Source organism: Sphaeramia orbicularis, chromosome 14 (genome assembly GCF_902148855.1).
Source record: "Sphaeramia orbicularis chromosome 14, fSphaOr1.1, whole genome shotgun sequence".
NCBI classification, from domain to species: domain Eukaryota; kingdom Metazoa; phylum Chordata; class Actinopteri; order Kurtiformes; family Apogonidae; genus Sphaeramia; species Sphaeramia orbicularis.
This window is the reverse complement of record NC_043970.1, coordinates 51,082,124-51,105,672: the sequence shown is the minus strand read 5'-3', so window position 1 is coordinate 51,105,672 and position 23,549 is coordinate 51,082,124. Positions and strand designations below refer to the sequence as shown.

At 37.1% G+C, this 23,549-nt stretch overlaps 1 protein-coding gene and 3 non-coding genes across 4 annotated transcripts; 2 read left to right on the top strand and 2 right to left on the bottom strand.

Moving 5' to 3' along the window:
- Positions 1–3,311: 3,311 nt before the first annotated feature.
- On the bottom strand, positions 3,312–3,393 carry trnas-uga (transfer RNA serine (anticodon UGA)). Its single transcript has one exon. It is a non-coding gene; the product is annotated as a tRNA-Ser (tRNA).
- Positions 3,394–5,916: 2,523 nt separating this feature from the next.
- trnaa-cgc (transfer RNA alanine (anticodon CGC)) lies at positions 5,917–5,988 on the top strand. The gene has a single exon. It is a non-coding gene; the product is annotated as a tRNA-Ala (tRNA).
- A 418-nt stretch (positions 5,989–6,406) lies between these two features.
- On the bottom strand, positions 6,407–6,479 carry trnav-uac (transfer RNA valine (anticodon UAC)). The gene has a single exon. It is a non-coding gene; the product is annotated as a tRNA-Val (tRNA).
- Positions 6,480–6,677: 198 nt separating this feature from the next.
- On the top strand, positions 6,678–22,939 carry LOC115432463 (hydroperoxide isomerase ALOXE3). Its single transcript, XM_030153311.1, has 15 exons — positions 6,678–6,714; positions 10,978–11,172; positions 13,387–13,618; positions 14,330–14,411; positions 14,503–14,592; positions 14,678–14,793; positions 14,919–15,091; positions 16,993–17,136; positions 17,648–17,851; positions 18,571–18,657; positions 18,759–18,928; positions 20,113–20,228; positions 20,867–20,967; positions 21,818–21,988; positions 22,601–22,939. Exons 2-15 carry the CDS (start codon positions 11,017–11,019, stop codon positions 22,778–22,780), a joined length of 2,022 nt encoding a protein of 673 aa, XP_030009171.1. The 5' UTR covers positions 6,678–6,714; positions 10,978–11,016; the 3' UTR covers positions 22,781–22,939.
- Positions 22,940–23,549: the final 610 nt, after the last annotated feature.

The following is a 23,549-nucleotide window of genomic DNA, read 5'->3' as shown; positions in this document are numbered from 1 at the left end:
TGTCACACACTCCAAGCTAAAACATCCACAGAGCATTTCTGCAAAAGTCCACGTGAAGTTAAAATGGTGCATTCACAACTGGAAATAGAAGGAATTTATAATATATATATATATATATATATATATATATATATATATATATATATATATATATATATATATAACACTGGTCAACAACAAATTTATTGTTTCAGTTTTTTGAGCTGATTTAGGATCATTTTGGTGCTGAATCCAAAAATCACATTCATTTTGCTCAATCAGGTCAACTTTCTGAACTATGCTACATATTGGCTTTTTAACATTTTTGCTTACATTTATGGGCATTTTCACATCATATGATACAAAAGTCTTTCATATTTCTTGCAATAAATGAGTTCTGAAGATTTTACTTTTGCCAATTTATGATTAATGTTTTTTTTAATATTACAGGTGAATGAAATGGCTTTGACTAGAAGATCTTGCAAAAATAAGCCTGACGTATTCTGCTACATCTGCGGTGAATACACCATTGTACCTAACAGGAATCAAGTCACAAGTTTCATAAAATGTGCTTACCAATCTTATTTTGGTATTAATGATTATATTTTGTGAGAAGATCAAATTTTTCCAAATCAAATTAGCAAAAAAAACCCTGACCTGATTGAGAAAAACAGATGTCATTTTTGGATTTAGCGGTGCAAAATGGTCCTAATTCAGTTGAAAAAAACCTAGACAACTTGCAAAAAACATTTTTTGTAACCCAGTGTAATATATCACTAGTCCAGTCTACCATCCAGGTGGACTCTATGATCTGCTTTCTTCTTTAAGTTTGAAGAAACAACATTAACATGTCTCTATTTACAGTTACTGGGTAAACTCTATCTTTGCTTGTATCTGTTGGTTTTATCTGTTATATTCTGTAAAATGCTCTTGTTTTTCAGTTTCTTTCTAGTTTGAGTCTTCCTTCTTGACCGGGTCTCCCTCAAATAACAAATTTCATTCCCTAGGGACTTCCATTTAAATAAAGGTTAAATAAGTCATTCTGGCTTCTCTCTTACACTTTATTATCAACTTTTAAATAAGTGTAAAACCATCATGGCTGTGGTGTTGTTGCCTAAAAATGTACTGAGGTTTTCTTACAAGTTGTGGCCAAAAGTTTTCACAGTGACACAATTTGACACTGCATAAATACGAGGGCCGTTCAATAAGTTCATGGCCTCACCCAGAAATACTGGTTGTTATAATACAGGATGTTACATTCTTTCGTGATGGGATAGTGATGCTTGAACATCGATGGACCAAGTGCATTGCTGTAAATGGAGATTATGTTGAAAAATAAAATATAAATTATCAGTCTGTGTTGTTCTGTTCTGGGTGAGGCCATGAACTTATTGAACAGCCCTCGTATGATGCGTTTGTGAATAAAAGTCTTTCCAGCTTCTAAAATGGTTCACTGACCCTAAGAAATATATTTTAGTATGTAATACAGTTTTGTGCAAAAATCTTACTCTACCTTTATCTTTGTTGTTTTTCAGGGGTGAAATGACTGCATGTTTATTTCTCATTCTCTTTTCTGAATGTGTAACAAGAAAATACCGGAAATGTGCGCTCAGCCTTTAAAAACACACAGAGTTTAAACTAGACGTGTTGAACATGCAAGTATATATCACACCAGGAGCAGTGAGCTTCCCTGTCAGGCACTATTCGGTTCAGGAAGTACCAGACCGGTTCACCCGCATGCGTGAAAGTACGTTACAACTTGCGTCCAAACATTTCAATTTACGGCACATACGATATTCAAAAAGGGTTCTTAGCGTAGAAATGCCATTTTTTAAAAGAAATTATATATTGAGAATAGTTAACAACATATAAAGAAATTATAAAAACACGTAAAAGTTATTTTAGACGTTTTTCTATAATTGTATAGCTTTATTATTGTCATTCATAACTTTCATCTGTTTATGTGCTGTACACCGCAAAAGAAATTTCGTTGCATCTTACTCACCAGATGGAATAAAATAGAGTACGTACACAAATGTTATGACCCTGGGTCATAATTTGTCTATTTATATGTATATATGTTTTCTGTTTAGTGTGTGTGTGTGTGTTCTGCCCCCGTCCTGTAGGTGTGCTGCGCCCTTTTGTGTCTGTTTGTGTTGCAGGTGCTGATTGGTGGAGCAGGATTACCCGGCCCCTTTAAAAATGGCCCTGGAGCCTCCATCCCCGCTCTCTCAACCCTTTGTTTGTGTGTGTGACCCTCAGTCTTCGTGTGCTTGTGTAACCGTTCAATTGTATATAGTTGTAGATAGTTTTTGGTTGTAAATTGAGCCTTTTTCAGGTAGAGGAGGTCGGCTCTTTTGTTTTCCCGTTTTCTCCTGTTTTTTGGTTAGGAACTTAGGTTAGTTTTCTGTATTTTATTTCTTGCATTTATTTTGAGTTGGTAAGTTAGTTTAAACTTGACAGAAGATATTTTGTTTGTTGTTTTAGCCGCTCCCTCCCCTAACCCTTCCTTAGTTGTTTAGAAAAAAATAATTGTAATAAACATTGTAAACTTTAGTTTTCGACTGACGTGTGTGCTTGGGAGCTGGGAGGGGACAAAGTTGAGCACATTATGTTTGCCCTGGTGAACCCCTAGGCCGGGGCGTAACAACAAAATACATCTGAAAAATAAATGCAATCTAAAATTACCAACATATAATATTTAACAGTAATTGCAGCAGAATAAAACCAGACTTATTGTATGTTTCTAATACTTTATTTTAAGCAGGACTAATTAAACACTTTTCTTTTCATTCTTGCCGATGATTGAGTGCGTAATACTTAAAACTTCTCATAGAGTAGTATAAATAAATAAACTGGTCAAGGCAGACGGCCATCCTCCAGGAGTCTGGCTCTGCTCCAGGTTTCTGCTGTTATAGGGAAGTTTTTCCTTCCACTGTCACCAGTCATTAGTGTTTGCTCCTGGAGGACTCTGTTGGGTTTCTGTAAACTGGCTTAGAGTCTGGTTTTGACCAACTCTATATGTAAAGTGTCATGAGATAACTTTTTTGTTGTGATCTGGCGCTATATAAATAAAATTTGATTGATTGAGTGATTTGATTGGTTTTCCCCTGTAAGTCGCTTTGGAAAAAAGCATCTGTCAAACGCATAAACATAAATAAAGTATGAGTATTATAATTATTATTATTGAATTAATTATTATTTTCCTGAACCGATATGGTAGCGACAGCGCCATCTGTCTTAAATATTTCTTAAATGTCGTAAAAAGGAAAGCACGTGATAGCTTTGCACATGCGTAGAACCCAACTACGGGCACTCAAAAGAGAATGATACGCTGCGAGCAGGGTTCGAACCTGCGCGGGGAGACCCCATTGGATTTCAAGTCCAACGCCTTAACCACTCGGCCATCGCAGCCTACGTCACATTTAGAAACAACAATAAAATTTATACAAAAAGTCAGTTTGCGTGTATTTACTCATTCATAGACATGGGAATCGTTAAAAGTTTAACGATTCCGATTCCATCATCAATTCTGCCTATCGAACCGATTCCTTATGGATTCTCTTATCGATTCTCATTGGGTGAGAGAATAAAAGAGTACAAACGGGTGTGTGTGCATTAACTGTCTGTTATATTTCCATCTGCACTGAAAATAGAACATATACAGTGTGGACAAATAAGAAGAGCAGATGAAGCCGGGTCCGGTTCGGGGGGGAAGGGGGGGCGTCGGCGGCGTGCAGTAAAAGATAGATAGATGAGCTTTATTACAGACTCATGGTCCACATTAAAAAGCAAACAGATAAATACAGACACAATAAAAACATAAAAAAAAACCCTCTATACTTTCCAGAGGCAGTCATACCAGTGCTTCCAGAACAGACACTATATGTACGATTCGTCAGCAATAAAATTACAGTATTTTCCAAGTGATTCAGGGAACACATACATTTAAACATCAGATTTCTCAGCACAGCACGCAACGAATGTACATGATTACACAGAAACACTTCACTAGCACTGGTCCATCTGGGCTTTTTCAATAAAAGTCTTTCAATGAAAAGACAAACTAAAGACGTTTTACTAATTCCTCTAGTGCCGCACGTCCACTGTGTAGAAGCAGTTCGACTCTGCTCGTCTCCTGTTGTTGTGCCCCTCAGTTCCTTTTTTTTTTTGACATGAGGGTCAAGGTTTGCCTCCCTTGCTTTTTTTTTTTTTTTTTTTTTTTTTAATATTCTTTATTGAAATTTTCAAAGGAATACAGGCACAGACATATGTCCCTATACTTAACACACTTGTTTAGCCACCCATAAATACGTTCACTTATAAAACAGCACATTATCTATGTTCACAAACTAAAAAAAAAAACAAAACAAAAAAAAAAAAACCTTTGTATACACATTAACACCTAAGAAAAGGAAAAAAAAAAAAAAAGTTTCTCTCAGTTCCCTTCCCCTACCTTCGGAAACTTGTATTTGGGTATGACTTTTGTTACCCGCACCGGAACCGGAACTGGGCCTGGTGTTCACTCTGCTGCTACATTCACAAGCGCTGCTAAGTAGCATATCAAATACGTGATATTCCTGTGAATGAATCACATGCTGTGGACAAATGTTTGAGCATACTAGAGGGACTCTACCCTTGTGAAGACACAGAAGCTTTCCAAGTGTTACAAATGGACCTGGTGTCATCTTTTCAGGCCGTTTCTGCCTCTACACCATGTTGGATACGTTCTAACCCAAACAATGCAGCGTGCGCGTGACGTCATCGCACATGCGCAACGAAAGCGGCATCGATAAACAGAATCCTTAAGGAGGCAGGCAAACGATTACAAGGAATCGAGCTACAGGAATCCGGTTCTCAAAAAGAACTGGTTCTCGATTCCCATCCCTACATTCTACACATAATTGCTATGGCGCTTTACTAGCGTTTCTTACCTGCTACTGTTAAACACTGTTGTTTTTACCGGTGACTTGGCCAAAATCTAGTGGCAGTCATAGTTTTTGGAGTAAAATATTCCTCTCGGCCATTAGTGTTATTTTTTTTTCTTACGCCAGGTAAAAAGCAGCGTGTTTAACGGACAGGTGTAGCATTGTGTTTTTAAAACATATTGTATCAACGACAGCAGGTTACAAGTGTACAGCACACAGCCTAGTGGCACAACACTGCCCCTAGTGGCCAGGAGCTGATTTACACATTAAAATAAGAACGACTCTACATGAAGAAATGCTGAACAATACAAAAATAAGTTAGTTTGTGTGGTTGGTTATTTTGCAGCTGGAATCCCATGTTCTTAAGAAAAAAGGATTCAAAGAACTAGCTGAACAGCAACGTTAGCCAAAAAAGACGAACCATATAACACAGTGGTTCCCAACCTTTTTTTGACTCATGACTCCATTTTTACATCATACATTTATACCGACCCTAGACATTCAAAACGGAGACTTTTTTTTTTTTTTGCGAAAACTAATTTGTTTTTGATTATGTAATAATTTGCTGTACTGTGTTGCAAATAAACGTTGATTTTAGATGACATTTAGGTTATATAATGTATATATATTATTATGGATGGAGACAGAAAAGCCAGGTATAGATTACTGCACAAAGTGAGAATTTTATTTTCCTTGGTTAGGATATTTGGTTTATGTTCACTTATTTATATTTTTGCTGAAAAAGTCACATTTTCTTTAGTTTTCTCTGTTTCTGATATAATAACCCTCAACTTTACTCTGAACTTTAATGAACATCTATCATAGCATATCACTACATTTACTGTTTAACTCGACAGGACACATTTACAAGTAGCAAATTCCTTCAAAACACTCACGCCGATAATGAATATTTTTAAAATTTTTCTCTATTTGACAATACCAACAAATACCGTACGTCCCTTTGGTTCATGTGTAAATTCGGTTCTCTCCTCGGTACCGTGCATCATGTGGGGATGTAGCTCAGTGGTAGAGCGCATGCTTCGCATGTATGAGGTCCCGGGTTCAATCCCCGGCATCTCCACTTTTTCTCAATTTATTACATGACTGCATTGATATTTGAAGACTTTCTTTTTAAATAAAACTCCGCCGTAATCCTGAGCTCCGACTTAATCGACGTCTGTCTCATTCTAAGTAAAACTGTACCAACCTATCTAAAGTTAGAGGAACTGCAGAGGTACAGAAGACTCCTGGTTCCTGGGATTCGGAGTCACTTACATAAAAATGACTCTCGGACTCTTACCCTGTTTTAGTCAAACTAGAAAAACCAAAATACAGACACATTTTATTTTACAACATGAAGTCGTAAAGAGTATTCAGTGAAGACCCCAGACATACAACTGTATTTTCAAGACCTGTCTTTGTTTCGCAGGATTGGTCTACCCTTTATCTGTTTTTTTCATACCCATTAACATTATGATCTTAAATACATGAAAAAGGAGTGGTTCCACTGGGGCTCGAACCCAGGACCTTCTGCGTGTAAAGCAGACGTGATAACCGCTACACTATGGAACCCACGTGTCACTTCCGTTAAACCACGGATATTATGGCCTTCCCTCTGTGCGGTGGTGACGCGCTTCCTCCAACGCTTGGACTGATGTATTCCATGTCAACGTTGAAGGTTCACGTGCTGTACGCGTCCACAGGTGTCCAACAGGTGAGAAGGTGGGCGGGGCCTGACAAGAGAGAAAGTCATTGTACCTGCAGGTGCCAGAGGTACACCCAGAGGAGAGCAGGCGTCAGTCTGCAGGTAAGCCGCTATCTGGATCTTTTCAGACTTTTTCATTTAAACGCAACCCAAACATCATATTCCTCTATTCTATTACATCATACATTTTGATTAACAGCAGAAAAGTTTTTATTTTAAATTTCAGTAAATCAAATCACATACAAGCGATTTTTTTTTTTCAAAAGAACTTACAGTGTTGTGTCATGAGATGCATGATGTACAGAGATCTATTATTTAAGTCAAATGAGCAGCGCTGCAGTGTAAAAACAGTCTAGTATTGAAAAGTTCTCTGAAACAAACTAAGTATTAGTATCCACGTACAAAAATTAAAGTGCAACATAATCTGTTTCACTGAATTATAACACTGGGTTACAAAAAAATGTTTCCTGCAAGTTGTCTAGGTTTTTTCAACTGCACTAGGACCATTTTGCACCGCTAAATCCAAAAATGACATCTGTTTTTCTCAATCAGGTCAGGTTTTTTTTGCTCATTTGATTTGGAAAAATTTGATCTTCTCACAAAATTGATTACATTTTTGTGACTTTATCAGTTGTTTTTTTTTATATAGTTCTCACCCAAAATAGGTTTTAAGAGAAAAAAAAATCATTTGATCACTTGATTCCTGTTAGGTACAATGGTGTATTCACCGCAGATGGAGCAGAATACGTCAGGCTTATTTTTGCAAGATCTTCTAGTCGAAGCCATTTCATTCACCTGTAATATTAAAAAAAAACATTAATCATAAATTGGCAAAAGTAAAATCTTCAGAACTCATTTATTGCAAGAAATATAAAAGAATTTTGTATCATATGATGTGAAAATGCCCATAAATGTAAGCAAAAATGTTAAAAAGCCAATATGTAGCATAGTTCAGAAAGTTGACCTGATTGAGCAAAATGAATGTGATTTTTGGATTCAGCACCAAAATGATCCTAAATCAGCTCAAAAAACTTAAACAATAAATTTGTTGTTGACCAATGTAATCACTGACGTGCATACATGTTTATATACTGCTCATTAACGTCATCTACAAGGACACATCATATTAATTTTGGTTTTTTTTTTATGTTTTATAAATGATAGGAAACTTTGGAAGCATTAAAAATTTGTTGAGAATTAATTATTTATGTCAGGTGTAGTGTAGAAGTACAAAGTTGCAGAAATTACTCAAGTAGCTGAAATTTACACTTTAAGTAGTAAAAGAACAACTGAAGGGGGAACACGAGTAAAATAAAAGCAGCTTCAAGATAGGAAAAACAGAGGTAAAATTTAGACAAAATACAACATTCAGACTAACTAAAAACACCAACAGGAATGTTTCACTTCAGCGGTACCTGAATGCAACACACCAACACATTTCAGAAAAAAAAAAAAAAATCTGAACAAAGCCACGTTAGTTTTTTCTCAGGTTCAAATACTGCAGGTTGAGTATTCTGCAGATTTCTAAATCATCAACGTGAAACAGGAAGCTTACTTTTGATCACTAAAAAAGGAAGTAACCTTTAACATGAAAAGGTGCAGTGTTCCCGTTGTGACAGCATTCACAGTTTGATGGGACTTTTGCTGTAAATTAATTTCCAAGTCAAATATGAGCAGAGGTAAACAAATGAGCTCTTATCAGAGTTAACGGCAAGATTTTACAAAAAGAAAATGCACATTCACTCCAACAGCTGTGGCTTTATGCTTTCTTTCTTCACCCACATCCTTTTTAAATCTTTGTTTATACACAGAATGAAAGGGTTGGGATCCCAATAAACTAAATGAACACAGTGCAAATGCTAATCTCCAATTTTACTGTAATGTCTGTCTCTATAACCTAAACACCAACAATATGACTCATCATAAACATTAGTATATTCTTCCTCCTCGGATCTTTTGTTCATTCTTTTCACAGCAATAAATCATTAAATTAAAATGAACAAAATAAGCCTCTAGTACAGGGGTGTCAAACTCATTTCAGTTCAGGAGCCACATTCAGCCCAGTATATGATCTCAAGTGGGCCGGACCAGTAAAATAATAACAGTGAAAAAAGTAAAATTAAATTGTGATGTTAACATCTACAAAAATTGGAATAACATGAACAACTGGAAACGCCTTACAAAAAACTGCAATTTTAACAATATTCTGCCTCAGATTACCAGTTTATCATTTACACGAGCATTACAACTTACAATTACAAATACACAAAACATTTAATAACAGGCAGAATATTGGTAAAATTGCATTGACTTATCTTGAGACATTTCAGGTTATTCACATTTTTTGTAAAATAAGTTTTTTAGTATAAACATTTTCATGTAATTTTACTTTTTTTTACACTAAAACGAAAAGAAAATGTGTTTTCATTATTTGTAAGTTTAATATGATAGTATTTTACTGGTCTGACCTACGTGATATCTAATTGGTCTGTATGTGGAATCTGAATTAAAATGATTTTGACATCCGCGATTGTTAATATCTTCAGTATAATTTTTGTATTTCACAAATCCATCCCACGGGCCAGATTGGATCCTTTGGCGGGCCGGATATGGCCCCCGGGCCACATGTTTGACACCCCTGCTCTAGTAGGTTACAGTCTAATGTGTATGTCAATAAAATGGAAATGGAACCAAACCGTTTGACTGCTCTACTTGGGGTCATGGAAGGGCAGGATAAGTTACCTACGGAAAAATAACGCACTTTATCCTTTGCTGACCTTCTGGCTCAACAAGCAATCCTGCTCAGGTGGAGGGATGCTTTCCTTCCCAGTCATGCACAGTGGCTGGAAGACATGATGTCCTGCTTAAGACGGGGGAAAATCAGACACTCATTTCAGCAATCAAATGGGAAATTCCAGAAAGTGTGGGGTCCCTTCCTAAAAACATTCCAGACCCTGTAAATGCAGGGTGTAAATAGATTTAGGTGCAGTTTAACAATGCTGCTCACTCCGTACCTACTCGTAGCACAGGTTTCTGTTGTGATAGTGATCCTTTTACTGTGTCTAGTTCACTGGCAATGACTGAGGAATTATTTTATGTACAGTCTGTTGTTTGTTCAGTTTTGTTTTGCTATGGTGCTAGCTGCGATTCACATACACCCATGCTTACTTCAGATTTCTGTAAGGACCATTCAGTACTGCACTTGTATTATACTGAGAAAACTTCAATAAAAAGATTTTGATTACAAAAAAAAAAAAAAAAGCAAGGAAATGGTTCAATTTTCATATGAAAATATAAATATTTGAGCTGAATTGAAACTCTTTTGATCCAAACATCAGCTCTGTCAAAACATACAAAGGAAGCGAAACCCAATATTTGTCTGATGTAATATGTTTGCATTTCCATTTGGTGCATGGAAAACCCTGACATTATAAGCCACGATTTTTACTTGTAGTCTGTTTATATTGTACTTTGCACATTGCATTGAACTGTGACTGATTTTTTTAAGGTGTTATAAATGAATTACAGTTCATTCATTCATTTAGGTTTGGTCCAGGACAAGAATCATACAAATCAATCAAAACTCTTGAAATCCTTGATGCGTTTATTTTAAAATGTTTTATTTCATTTATCTCAGTGTAAAATTACTTAAATATTGGTTCAATGTTTTTTATCTTTTAATCCAATTGTTATACAGTAGATTCATTCTTACTAGTATTTTTCTTTGGGTTTATTTTATTTGGATTATTTAGATCATTCCCTCTATTTTATTTTATTTGAACTGTGCATTGAACATTTATTTGCCTTCAACTGTGACAACACTTAATAATGTGCGACAAATAAATTCTAGTTCATTCATTCATTAATTTATTTTCGTTCAGATTTGGTCCAGGACAAGAATCACACAAATCCACATTCTTATTCACTAAACTATTCCTTAAAAACAACTCACAACTCCTGAAACAGAGAATTTTATCTCTAAAAGTCTCAAAACTGTTTTTATTAAATGTTTTACTAATAAACTTGAATCATTTAACTAGTAATTTGCTCTAAATTTTGTGAAAATATACTTTTGTAGGGTCAATAATAAGACTGGTGTTAAGTGCTGCTGTTTCATTAGTTGTCTCAAGTGCAAAATTTTTTTAAATATAAGTAGAGCATTCCTGGTTATTATCTGTTTATTGAGCTGTTATACAGTAGATTCATTCATATTAACTAGTATTTGTCCTTTGGGATTACCTCATTAGTATTTGGATTATTATTATTTCTTTTCATTATTTGGTTATTTTCACATACTGCAGCATGATCAAGAGGACACTGTCAGTCATGTCTTGTCATGTTTTCATTTTTCTTATTTCTCTGAAGTCTTTACTCCCTCTGTAGTGTGTCTGAGTTGACGTCGTCATGTCCGACGTGTTGGAGTTCCAGGTGACGGTCCACACCTCACCTGGTCCTACCTGTGGAACCTTCAGCCGCCTGTGGCTCAGTCTGATCGGCTCTGTGGGGGAGACTCCGCCCATCAGCGTGACCGAAGTTGGCCGCTGTCTTCTGCCTGGATCGGTGAGAGTAAATGCAAAACCCTACAACATGGGATTATATTATATCTATCTTCAGTTCTGTTTACTTCTTTACTTATGACTATAAACACATAGACTATACAGTATAAGAAAATAACAACAAAACCAACCTACAACCATTATGCACACTTAAAAAGACAGTAACACTCATAATAAACAGTACAGGATATCGAGAACATATCAATAAACTATTATATTTTCATGTATTTTTATACTTTATACTGCTTGTATCTTTGACTTTTATTTAATTGTATCTTTTAACTTTTATGTTTGTACTCTCAGAGAACTCTGCATAATAATTCCTATGTACCTGAAAGTGTACAAATGGTAATCTATCTATCTATCTATCTATCTATCTATCTATCTATCTATCTATCTATCTATCTATCTATCTATCTATCTATCTATCTATCTATCTATCTATCCTTACTCATACATTCAAATTAAGGGATCTGGTAGAAATTAAAACAGCACAAATCAGGGTTTCAGCAAATCTAATTTAATGCTTTTTAATTCCCTTTTTAATGCCACTTTAAACAAATTTAATGCCCATGTCCAACTGCCGATACAGTTTTATATATAGTTTTATGTCAGTTTACCAATGACAGGCTTTAACCAGGTTCTGAATAGTTCCTTCTGCTGAAACTTGCATTTTCCCATTTTTCCAACATTTGCTAATATTCCCTCCGCTCTTTCCCCACGGCATGGGCACGCTCACAGCACATTGTATTCCAAGCATCCGGTGTTGTGACTTTGTGTATCGGCCATAAACAATAGTCAATTAAAGGGTTCCACCTGTCGATCATCACACTATACTTCCATTCAACATTATTACATGTTTATATAATCAAAATAAATTGTGAATAACAATGCTTTTTTTCCCATTAAGTGTATTTAATTTTTTTATGCCTCTGGACATCAAATTTAATGCTTTTTAATGCCATTTAAGGCCTAAATTTTCACAAAATCTATTTAATGACTTTTAATGCTTTTTACTGACCTGCAGAAACCCTGCAAATATTATACAAAGCAAAATAAATAAATGATTTCCAAGTAACACGCAGAAATTCTTCAAAGATAGAGAGGGGGGTTATGACTATAGAGAGAATTATTATTTTCCTATTATTATTTATTATTATTATTATCCTACAATTATTTATTATCCTCTCAAGAGGATAATAAATAATTGTTTGGATGAGGAAAAAGCCAGCAACTGAACAGCTGGTAAAATGTCTTGCTCTTACCAAAAAACACTGCAGCTGAAAACACATGATGCATGTTTTAAATTAACGACCTTTGAGTGTATTAACTGTCACTGATCATCAGCATCTAGGGATGGGAATCGAGAACCAGTTCTTTTTGAGAACTGGTTCCCAGTAGCTCGATTCCTTGGAATCGTTTGCCTGCCTGCTTAACGATTCTGCTTATCAATTCCGCCTTCGTTATGCATGTGCGATGGCGTCACACATATGTTGCATTGTTTTAGTCAGAACGTAGCCAACATGGCGTTGAGGCAGAAATGGGCTAAAAAGATGACACCAGGTCCACTTACTTGGAACACTGTCAAAGCTTCCATGTCTTCAAAAGGGTGGAATCTCTCCAATATCCTCAAACATTTGTCCACAGCATGTCAATCATTTACAGGAATGTCACATATTTGATACTCTACTTAGCGGCGCTTGTGAATATAGCGGCAGAGTGAACGCCAGGCCGGTTCCGATGTGGGCAACAAACGTCGTAACTCCTCAAATACAAGTTTCCAAAAGTAAGAAGGGAAAAGAAATGAGGTGCACAACAACGGGAGACAAGCCAAGCCGAGTCGAACTGGTTCCACGTTGTAGAAATGCGGCAATAGAGGAATTAGTAAAGCGTCTTTACTTTCACTTTCACCGTACACGCCCCCCCCAACCGGGCCCGGCATCATCTGTTATTATTATTTGTACATACTGTGTATGTTATATTTTCTGTGCAGCGATGGAAATATAAAAGACAGTTAATCCAAACACACCCGTTTGTACTCTTTTATTCCCTCACCCAATGAGAATCGATAAGAGAATCGATAAGGAATCGGATCGATAAGCAATATCGATAATGGATTTTTCTTAACGATTCCCATCCCTATTAGCGTCATCAATAGATAAACACAGACATGAACTGTGAACTAACCAAACCAACCATGTGATCGGTGTCCTCTCAGACGTGTCTGGTCCAGGTGGAGGCCAACGCTCGTTTAGGTCGTCTGCTTTCAGTCCGGCTCCGCCTGGAGGCCCAGACCGGGTTCCCAGACTTGGACTGGCACTGCAGCCGTGTGGAGGTCTGCAGCCCGGGTGGTGGTGGAACCGGACCAGAGGATCCAAAGGTGGAGGTGTTTCTGTGTGACCGCTGGTTACGGTCCAGAGACGGAGACGTAGAGCTGCGAAGTGGGAAGAGTAAGACGATTTCATGCGACATGATGCTTTTCAGCTTCTATGTTTTTCAGGGCATGATACATGCTTTTGCATTTACAACAGAACCTCACAGTACAAGTTTAATTTGTTGATATGGTTTTATCTGTACTCTTCCATATTTGACTGTTTTTAGTCTTAATTGTCTATTTTTTAATAACTTGTCTTTTATTTTTGTAAAGTACTTTGAATTACCATTTGTATGAATTGTGCTACACAGTATAACCTTGCAGTATTAGTTTAATTCATTCCATGACTGAGCTTGTTTTGCAATTTTACTTGTTTTACAAATAAATTTAACCCATTGAAAATAATTGAAAATTAATTAATCCATTGCAGTCCCCCAAAATCACCCAAAAATCCTATTTTTGAAGGGTTTTAAAACAGAAAAAGTACATTTGGAAAGAAAATAATAATTATAAAAACATAATAAAAGTGAATGCAAAAGAAATAGATTTGTTTTATTAACTTATTTACCTTAAACATGTGATAATCTGTGGGCAAGGAAGAGGATTCTTATTTGGAAGGAGAATCGCAATTGCATTTTCTCTTGAGATGAGCACAGACAAACAGGCCTGTTTTCAGCTTTGTCATTTTGTTGCGTCTTTTACACTTCTGGTTTCTTGATTTTTAAATAGTCAGCCATTAAACTTTTTGCTGAAACAAAAATGTTGTAATTTATTTGTTCCTGTGCAGTGTGTTTGCTGAAGGATGAAACCGAGGAGCAGCTGAAACAGCAGAGAATCAAACAGCTCCAACATCAGCAGACGATAATCAGGTCATAATCGAGCATCAAGGAGTCGAGGAGGTGAAAAATGTGGAACTGAGAAGATCCTTGTCTCTCTGTCTCTGTTGTGTTGCTGTTTCAGATGGCGTATGTTTGTGGACGGCGCTCCACACTGTGTGGATCTGAATAGTCTGTCTGACCTGGGCCCTAACCTCAGCTACACCCATAGAAGGTGGAGACACTCATTAAACTGTCTGTGTGAGAGCTGGTCACTTTGTAGAGCTGAGTATGAGCTGTGACTCTGTCTTTGTCCACAGTCCACCTATTAACCTGCACTACCTGAAGGGCTTCACCGGAAGAACCCAGGCCTGGACCAGCTTCAGAGAACTGGACATGTTTTTTGCCCTGTGTGGAAGCCAAAACAATGTGGCAAGTAAGAAATGAAGCAAAACAAACTGAGTCACTATAAAACGCAACTACATACCAAATAAGTCTCCGCTGTATTGAAAACTGAAAATATGACAAACTGAAACACTGAAGGTTGACTTTTCCCGTCAGGATTTATTCAGGCTCACTGGAAGGACGACTGGTATTTTGGGTATCAGTGTCTGAACGGCCCTAACCCTCTGCTGCTGCGTCGGATCCACCTCCTACCTGCAAACTTGTCTGTCACCTCGGACATGCTCCGCCCCTTCCTGCCCGAAGGCTCCTCCCTGGAACAGGAGCTCCAGGTGAACATACATTTAGACCAGGGGTGACAAACATACGGACTGTGGGCCAAAGCCGGCCCACCACATGGTCCAATCCGGCCCTTTAGTGCATGGTGGATATTAAAGGAGTGATATTTTGCTTTTCTAAATGGAATTATGCATTTTAAAACATTTCCCTGTAGTCTACATAAACTGTAAATGCTATGCTTGGGTCTGAATTCTTCATTAATTCAACTCCACAGGTCCATCTTCAGCCCTGTTTCTGAGTAATGACACCAGAAAGGTGGTTTTGAGCGCTGGCCCTTTAAATGCACATGAGCCACTTCACGCCCCACCCCCTTCCAGGTTTTCGACCATGCGTTCTGTCCCATTCAGCCACTTGTGTTTGTTAATACAACCAACAACTGAACACTTTAGGTAATCGGCTCGAAGTTTGGACATATTTTCAGTTTTTACCACAACTGCTGCTGCTGACAAAAAATTATGTTGTACTCTGAGAAATGTTCGTCAGTAGTCTTGACCTTATATGTGCAAATGTCATGATGTAACTAGATATAAAACATAACAAATTAAGCAGGAATTAAAATGGATTGTAGAAATCCACTCGATTTTTGCCAAAATGAATATAAAGATAGCTTTGCAGCACCTGGAGGATTCAAACTCAAACTTTATGAACTGTTAGGGTCCAAATACACAAATAAATGTACCAAAGACTAATAAAAGTGGGTTTAGCGAAGTACAAGCCCTTTAACAGTCACAGGTGTTGAACTGGTTTTAGTTCCACATACAGACCAATGTGATCTCAAGTAAATAAAAGCATAATAACCTATAAATAATGAAAACTGCAAATTTTGTTCTTTGTTTAATGTGAAAAAAGTTAAATTACTAAATGAAAATATTTACATTTAGGAACTATCCTTTACCAATAAAGTGTGAATAACATAAACAAATATGAACAACCTGAAACGTCTGAGGTAAAATAAGTGCAATTTTAACAATATAATGCCTGTTACTAAATGTTTTGTGAATTTGTGATCTATAAGTTGGGGCTGTATGTGGCTCCTGAACTAAAATGAATTTGACACCACTGTTGTTCACACTGCAGGTTTTAATGCTGAATTCTGATTTTTAGCTGAAATCAAGATTTTTTGTGTTGTTGTTCACATTATAATAACAACATCATCGAATAGAAATGTGACTGCTATCAGATTCATGTGCATTGAAGAAGACGTGACATTGCTCGCAGCACAGTGGGTTTACTTAAGTTAATATGGATGTTGCCGGATCCTGCCTTCTCCAGCACAGAATTGTGACATCTGTCGCATTGTAATGACATAAAAGTCGGATAACAGACTGAAGTGGCATTGCAAAACATCAAATATTTTAGGACCACTTATGACAGTGGCTTGGGTCTGATCAGGTTGGTGCTGTTCAGACAAATATATGGGCATGAAAGTCAGATTTGGGCCACTTTTGCCTGCAGTGTCAACTTTGGCTGTAGTTAAAGGTTCAGTGGCCTTTCTTTAAGCCTTTCTATAAAAGCTCTAGACACAGAGGCCAGTCAAATATTCAGAATAAATGAAATGTGAAGCCATAATGTTTCAGTCTACACACATGAAAACATATGTTCAATAAAAAGACAACTTCTGTGTGGAGCTAACTAAAATCAGACCTTTCTGAACTATTATTTCCGTAATTTCTTTTATCCTTCAGAATATTTTTCACCAATCACTGATAGACACACACAGTGTAAACAGCAAAGATCAAAATGGAAGAAAACACACTGTAGAGAAAAATATATGGTAACTGAAGAAGTGAGTGTAATCAAATAATACATAAAATACATAAAATAATTCTGAAAACACCCAATGTATGTAAACCTGCAGAGAATTAAACTGGTATTAAACTGGTGTTTGTGACAGAAAGGGACCATTTACCTGCTGGACTACGAGGTCCTGGACGGTGTCCCAGCCAATCAGATCCATGGAAAGCAGAGCTACCTGTCAGCTCCTCTGTGTCTTCTACACCTGAACCAGCAGGGACAGCTGCTGCCCATCGCCATCCAGGTGAGCAACAGGTTCCCTTAAAACTTGAGGGTAACAAGTTATAATTTATATTCTTATTAAAAACAGAGAAATGAGTATTTGAAAGGGCAGGTGTAAGTGATTGAGTTGAGAACAATGTTTTTTTTCAATCACTGACCAATCAAATTATTTTTAAGTAGCTAATTGCATGTTTGTGAATGCACTCTTTAAATGGGTATGCCTTAATTTATGTTTTTTATTCATCTCTGTGCTTGTATTTTCATAGGTTACGTTTTTCTTTTATGTGTTCATGTATTTATGCGCTTGTAAGCGTTTTTTCTTTTGCATGTTTGCTTGTGTTCTTGCTTTGTGCAGTTTTGTGTTTTCTGTGTTTTTGTGTTTATAGATGTATGTACATTAAATACACAATATTTATTTTTAATCTAATATTTACTTGTAGAAAGTCAATCCCATTTCAACAGCTGAGATGAGAGACTCAATCTTCAGACTGATTCACAGATCAGTGGTTTATGACCTGTGTTTCCTCGTCCAGCTGCAGCAGGATCCTGGTCCTCTGAACCCTGTCTTCCTGCCCTCTGACCCCAGATGTGATTGGCTGCTAGCCAAGATGTGGGTCCACAGTGCCGACTTCCAGGTCCACCAGTTGGTCTCTCATTACCTGAAGACTCACATGATGGGAGAACTGTTCTCTGTGGCCACACTGAGGCAGCTCCCAGAGCCACACCCACTGCACCAGGTACAGGAAGTGACATCACAGTATGATTATAATGTAAAAAATTAAATGGACTGTCCCTTTAGCTGTGTGTCTGACATGGAGTCAGAAAAATCATCACTGTCAAACAACTGTTGTTGTGCTTGTATTTTTTTTTTAGTGTTCGTTTGATTGCTTTTAATGTCTGTGTTTTTGTTTCTATTTGTATGTGACTGTTTTTATGTCTACATGTTATTGTCTGGTAGATTGTTTTGGTGTTTACGTTGGTAAGATTTATTTGTGCACTTATTTTTGTTTGTTTGTTCTTTATTGTGTGCATTTATTTGCTTGTGTGGTTTTGCCTTTTCTGTTTGATTGCGTGTTCATGTCTTTGATTGCGATTGTTTTCTTTTTTTTAATGCCTGTATGTTTTTGTCTGTGTTGGTTTGTTCACATTTTTGTTTGTATATTTAATTATGTGTCTTTTTTGTGTTCTTGTGCGTCTTGCTTGTTTGTATGATTTTATGTGTTTGTTTGTTCATGTATTTATTTGTGTTTGCACATTTATTTGTGAAGATGTGTTGTATTATTTGTATGTGACTGTTTGTGTTTGTATTTATTGTTTGTTCATGTTTTCTTATGTGTGTTTGCTTGCTCATGTTAGTTTTTTCCTGTGTGTATTTGTTTGTATGTAACCTCAGCCTGATGTGTTATTTGTTCAGTGTGCTGCTCTCTGATTGGTGGTTGTTGTTTGTTGTTTACAGCTGTTGATGCCTCATGTTCGGACGTCAATGCAAATTAACTTTCAGGCTCGAGCTACACTGCTCAACACTGATGGCGTGTTCGATAAGGTAACACACACGTTCTAATGACATCATCAGAGTAAACCCCATCCCTCATGACATAGCGAGAATAAGCCCACCCCCTCAGGTGTGTTCTGTGGTTTGTACAGGTGGTGGGTTGTGGACTGAAGGCGTTGCCCGTGGTTCTGTCGCGGGCTTCAGCGAGGATGCGTTACAGATCTCTGTGTGTTCCTGATGATGTGTCTGACCGTGGTGTCGACAAACTGTTGCAGAGTTTCTATGCACAGGATGCACTGAGGGTATGGGACGCCCTGCAGAGGTAAACAGATACACCTGAGCCAGGAGATGACACACAAGAAATTAAAGCAAATGATGCTTTAGGGGCTAAAATTAAAAGCAACTTAAACTGAAAACCAGAAAAAAGTGAATACAAAAAAGAAAAATTGCAGTATATCAAGAGAATCAATCCCAGTTTCTTCCTCGGAGGCCAAGAATTAGATCCACTGTTGAGTAAACAGAGACTTACATTTTATTCAACAGTGGATCTCAACTGTTCTCGCCTTGGGAACAACTTTCACTTCACCATCAAGTCACAAACCATGTTAATGTCATTGTGAGCTCTATGTAAAAACAAAATATTCACAAAGAGGCAGATGTGCGTCTATTTGCAGCCATTTGCATTGCAGTCCTTGACAGTTTAGTTGGCATCCTTGGACAAAAATTCCATGATTACATTACAGTGTATTGCAGTTCAATTAGTATGAGGAGGAAGGAATCTACTCACTTCATCTGGACTGTTTTCAAGCTGTAGAAAAGAAGTTTTGACCTTTCATAAATAGGGGAGTTACATATATGATTTACAGATGCAATTACACCACCATCTAGTGGTCATCAGTGGTATTACAAGTTACATGGTGACTAAAGTTTAGTGATTTTAAAATAGGTTTAATTCATTGTTGGCCTCAGCTTATCGGCTATTAGTGCTATCACAGCTAATTTAACAAAGTACTAAGTGAATACCCTGAATACTTGTGAAGATATGATGATTCTTTTATTTTTATTAATGTAACTGCTCCAGCCACTACATTGAACTGTCACTAACTGCATGTCACTCAGTAACTCAACTGTCACTTTACTGTTGCACCTTTATTGCTTATTTGTTATCTCCTCAACCCACTGCTGTTTATAGATATATTCTATAGTTATAGTTATATTCTATTTTTTCTGTTTATTGTTGCACTATGGGGCCTTCGAGATTTTGCAATTTCAGTCTTCTGTATGTGCTGTACATATGGCAAAACTGATAATAAAACTGACTTTGACTATAAGACGCTGAAAACCATGCTGCTACTTTGTCTTTGTGAAATACTGTGTGTAGAACGCTGAGAAAAATCTAACTAATCTATTTCCACAAAGAATATGAACAGAATCTGTTTTGAAGCAAATATAAAACGAGAAAGTATAGAAAACTGAAGAAAACTAAAATGTACAAATGTGTGTTAGGTTCGTGGTTCGCTGGGTTGATCTGTTTTATCGTGGAGACGATGATGTCCAGCAGGATTCTGAAGTCCAACACTGGATCGATGACATCAACACACATGGTTTCACACAAGACTCAGGTGTGTCTGAGGTTTGTGTATTGTGTGTATTTGTTTAGATGTAGCATCTTCATCTTAAAACATCAAAATCTCTTCAAAACCACCAGACTCCTTTGAAAAACCAGTCCTTCTACCTTTCAGAACTGCTGCTTGGTTATGACTTTAGGGTTTTGACCCATAAATGTGCAACTCAAACTTTGCGGCAGTAATCTTTTGAGGTGAAATTACTGTTTTTGTGAAAGGCTGTGAAAAGAGAAATGATGGCTACTGTTTCTCGTGGGGAAATGAGGGAAGTTCATGACGTTCATTATGTTAGAGCAGGGGTGTCAAACTCAGATCCTCGAGGGCCGGTATCCTGCATGTTTTAGATGTTTCCCTCTTCCATTACACCTGGAAGCCATTACATCGTTATCAGGCTTCTGCAGAGCATGAAGATGAGCTGATCATTAATTGAACCAGGTGTGGAAGGAAGAGGGAAATACCTAAAACATGCAGGATACCGGCCCTCGAGAACCGGAGTTTGACACCTGTGTGTTAGAGGTTCATGTTTTCTGCTTTTTGTGGTCTTTTGGACGCCTCCTCTTCAGTTAGAGTTTATCAGTTTGTTAAATCAGTCTGACTGCTGTGATCTGTGTTGAAGTCTCTCTCTTCTGCTACAGGTTTCCCTCAGTCCTTCCAAACCAAAGCAGAACTGTCCAAGTTCATTACCATGACCATCTTCACATGCTCGGCTTTGCACGCCGCTGTCAACTTCTCCCAGGTGAGTCATGCACACCTGACGCCACCTGAGAATCAGAACTTGAATGTAATCATATTGGACCCAAGGCTGACGATGTTTAAGACCAAGCTGAAAACATTTCTTTTTCGCTCTGCAACTGTAATGGTTTTATCTTTACTTTTATATTTTACTGTTTTTAATATTTATTCTTTTCTATGTATTAATAACTTGTCTTATTTTTGTAAAGTACTTTGAATTACCATGTGTATGAATTGTGTTATACAGTAGAACCTTGCACTACAGGTTTAACTCGTTCCATGACCATGTTTGTTTGGTGATTTACGTATTTTACAAATCAATTTTCCACATTAAAATTAACTGAAATATAATTAATCTGTTCCACCCTCCAAAAAAAATCAATTTCTATGGTTTTTAAAACCGAAAAACTGCAGTTAGAAAGAAAATAATTATTAAAATATAATAAGAGAATTCAAAATAAATAAAAAAGAGAGAGAGAGAGATATGGGGGGGACACATGGATGCACAGCAAACTGCACTTTAACTGTTAAAAACTAGACCTGCTGTTACTAGTATAACTACCAATAACTACAACAGATGTCCATAACTGATAATACTACTACTCCGGTTGCAAGTACTTACAGTGGATATATGTGTGAGCTCAGTGCCAGTATGAAGCTCATACTGCAGATTTCCACTTGTATTTCAAGTCAAAAATAAAACCAGGGCTCGTAAAGCAAATTACTTGTCCAATGGTGCACTCGTACTGCGAGGTTCTACTGTACGAATAAAGTGGTCTTGCCTCAGTAAAAACATTCATCTTACAAAATGCCATCGTATCCTCCATGTCCATCTGGTTTCTGTCTGTTTCCAGTTGGACTTTGCTCTCTGGATGCCAAACTGTCCTCCCTCCATGCTGCGTCCCCCTCCTCAGGTCAAAGGTCAGGTGACAGAGGATGACCTTCTGTCTTACCTGCCTGATGTGAACTCGACCTGTCGTGTCCTGACGTCTCTGACACTGTTGTCGCAACCTGCCGTCAACTATGTGAGTGATTAAATGTGTAAAGATTTTTTTTGCTTGAATTAAGCAAAAAAAAAAAATCTTAAATTAAGCAAAAAATCTGCCGATGGAACAAGTGAGAATTATCTTGGTAAGATTTTTTGAAATAAGATTTTCAAGATCTATTGTCTAAAAATAAGTTCTAATATCTCACTGAAAAGTTACTCTTTAGGTGATTATGTCTTATTTTAAGTGTGCTATTTTGACTAGAAATTAGAAAAATACACTTGGTAAGATTTAGATTCTTTCAGTGTGTTTTCAGTAATTTGATTCTGTAATGTGATACTGGATGAAATCTGTCTTCATCAGGAAACAAAGGTTGACAGTAATTTTAACTAATCTGCCCCAAAGTTGCTACAACCAGTCAGTTTTAACTCAAGATACTACAATGATAACAAGTCACCCAATGCAATGACAGAGGTAGTGACATGTTTTTAAAGGTTTTCAGACAGTGTTTTTCCACAGCACAGATCAGTCATATAAATCACATTACAGGTAAACTGATAATATTGTTTGTAGGATGAAGTCACTGCTAAACAGGACAATAAAGTACAGAAATTACTGATCTGGTGTAATGTGCATCTGATGTGTTCTTAGGTTCGCCTGTGTCACTACAAAGAGGCTGTTTTCTCAGGGAGCACCCTCCGCAGGCTGGTTGAAGATGTGCAGGCTGAACTTCAGGCCATTTCTGAAAAAATCGCAGAACGTAACAGGACGCTGCAGCTGCCGTACCCATATCTGAGCCCTGAACGCATCGAGAACAGTGTGGCCATTTAAACCCACATCTTCAACAAGAGTTTAGTCTGTGCTTTAACCTTATCTTTACACAAACACTGTTTCAGCGGGTCTGCTTTTATTCTGACAACTGCAATACCGGTTCAAATGTCTGGACGGTTTTTTTTGTTTTTTTTTTTTAATAAATCTGCTTGTGAAGTGTGAAATGTTAAGGTGTCATTTGTCTCAAAACACCCCAGTTTGCATCCCTTGATAAAGACTTATTTTGCTTGCTTTACTATGTTTTATTGATGGACGAAATAAATGACTTACCTGCTGCCAACTCATGAAAATGTCCTGGTTCTGTACTCAAGACTTGCCCCTAGTGATAGAAAAACAGTTACTCCCGGTAAAGACAAGAGCTGTTCACAAGGCACCTCAGACCTTTAGAGATGTTTCTAATCTAAGGTGATAAACTCTTTAGACTAGGAGCAGAGCTTTAAGAAATGGAGAGTGTCTGAGGCAGAGGAGAAAACACAGGAAGGAAAGATAAAGAGGTGGAATAAATATAAAACTGACTGACAATGGGTTAATGAAATACAGGACAGCTCATGCAGGTAAAGCACAGCAAACTGCTTGTCAATCAATTGTATCTGAAAATGGTGGGACACTGTGTAAAAACGGTTCCACTTCCAAAATGGTTAATACAAGAATTTTATTATTAAACCCCTCAAATTAAAGCTGAAACTGCACATTTTGACCTACTTCACTGTGGTGATGGACAGAATCAACATTATCAAATATGTCAATGTCCAAATATTTATGGACCTGG

What these genes read in the sequence shown, in the direction of transcription:
- LOC115432463 (XM_030153311.1), top strand. Translation starts at nt 11,017, where the DNA reads ATGTCCGACGTGTTGGAGTTCCAGGTGACGGTCCACACCTCACCTGGT. An exon ending in CCCTGGAACAGGAGCTCCAG is followed by an intron (nt 15,092 to 16,992) that starts GTGAACATACAT and finishes TGTTTGTGACAG; the next exon opens with AAAGGGACCATTTACCTGCT. An exon ending in GTATGGGACGCCCTGCAGAG is followed by an intron (nt 18,929 to 20,112) that starts GTAAACAGATAC and finishes AATGTGTGTTAG; the next exon opens with GTTCGTGGTTCGCTGGGTTG.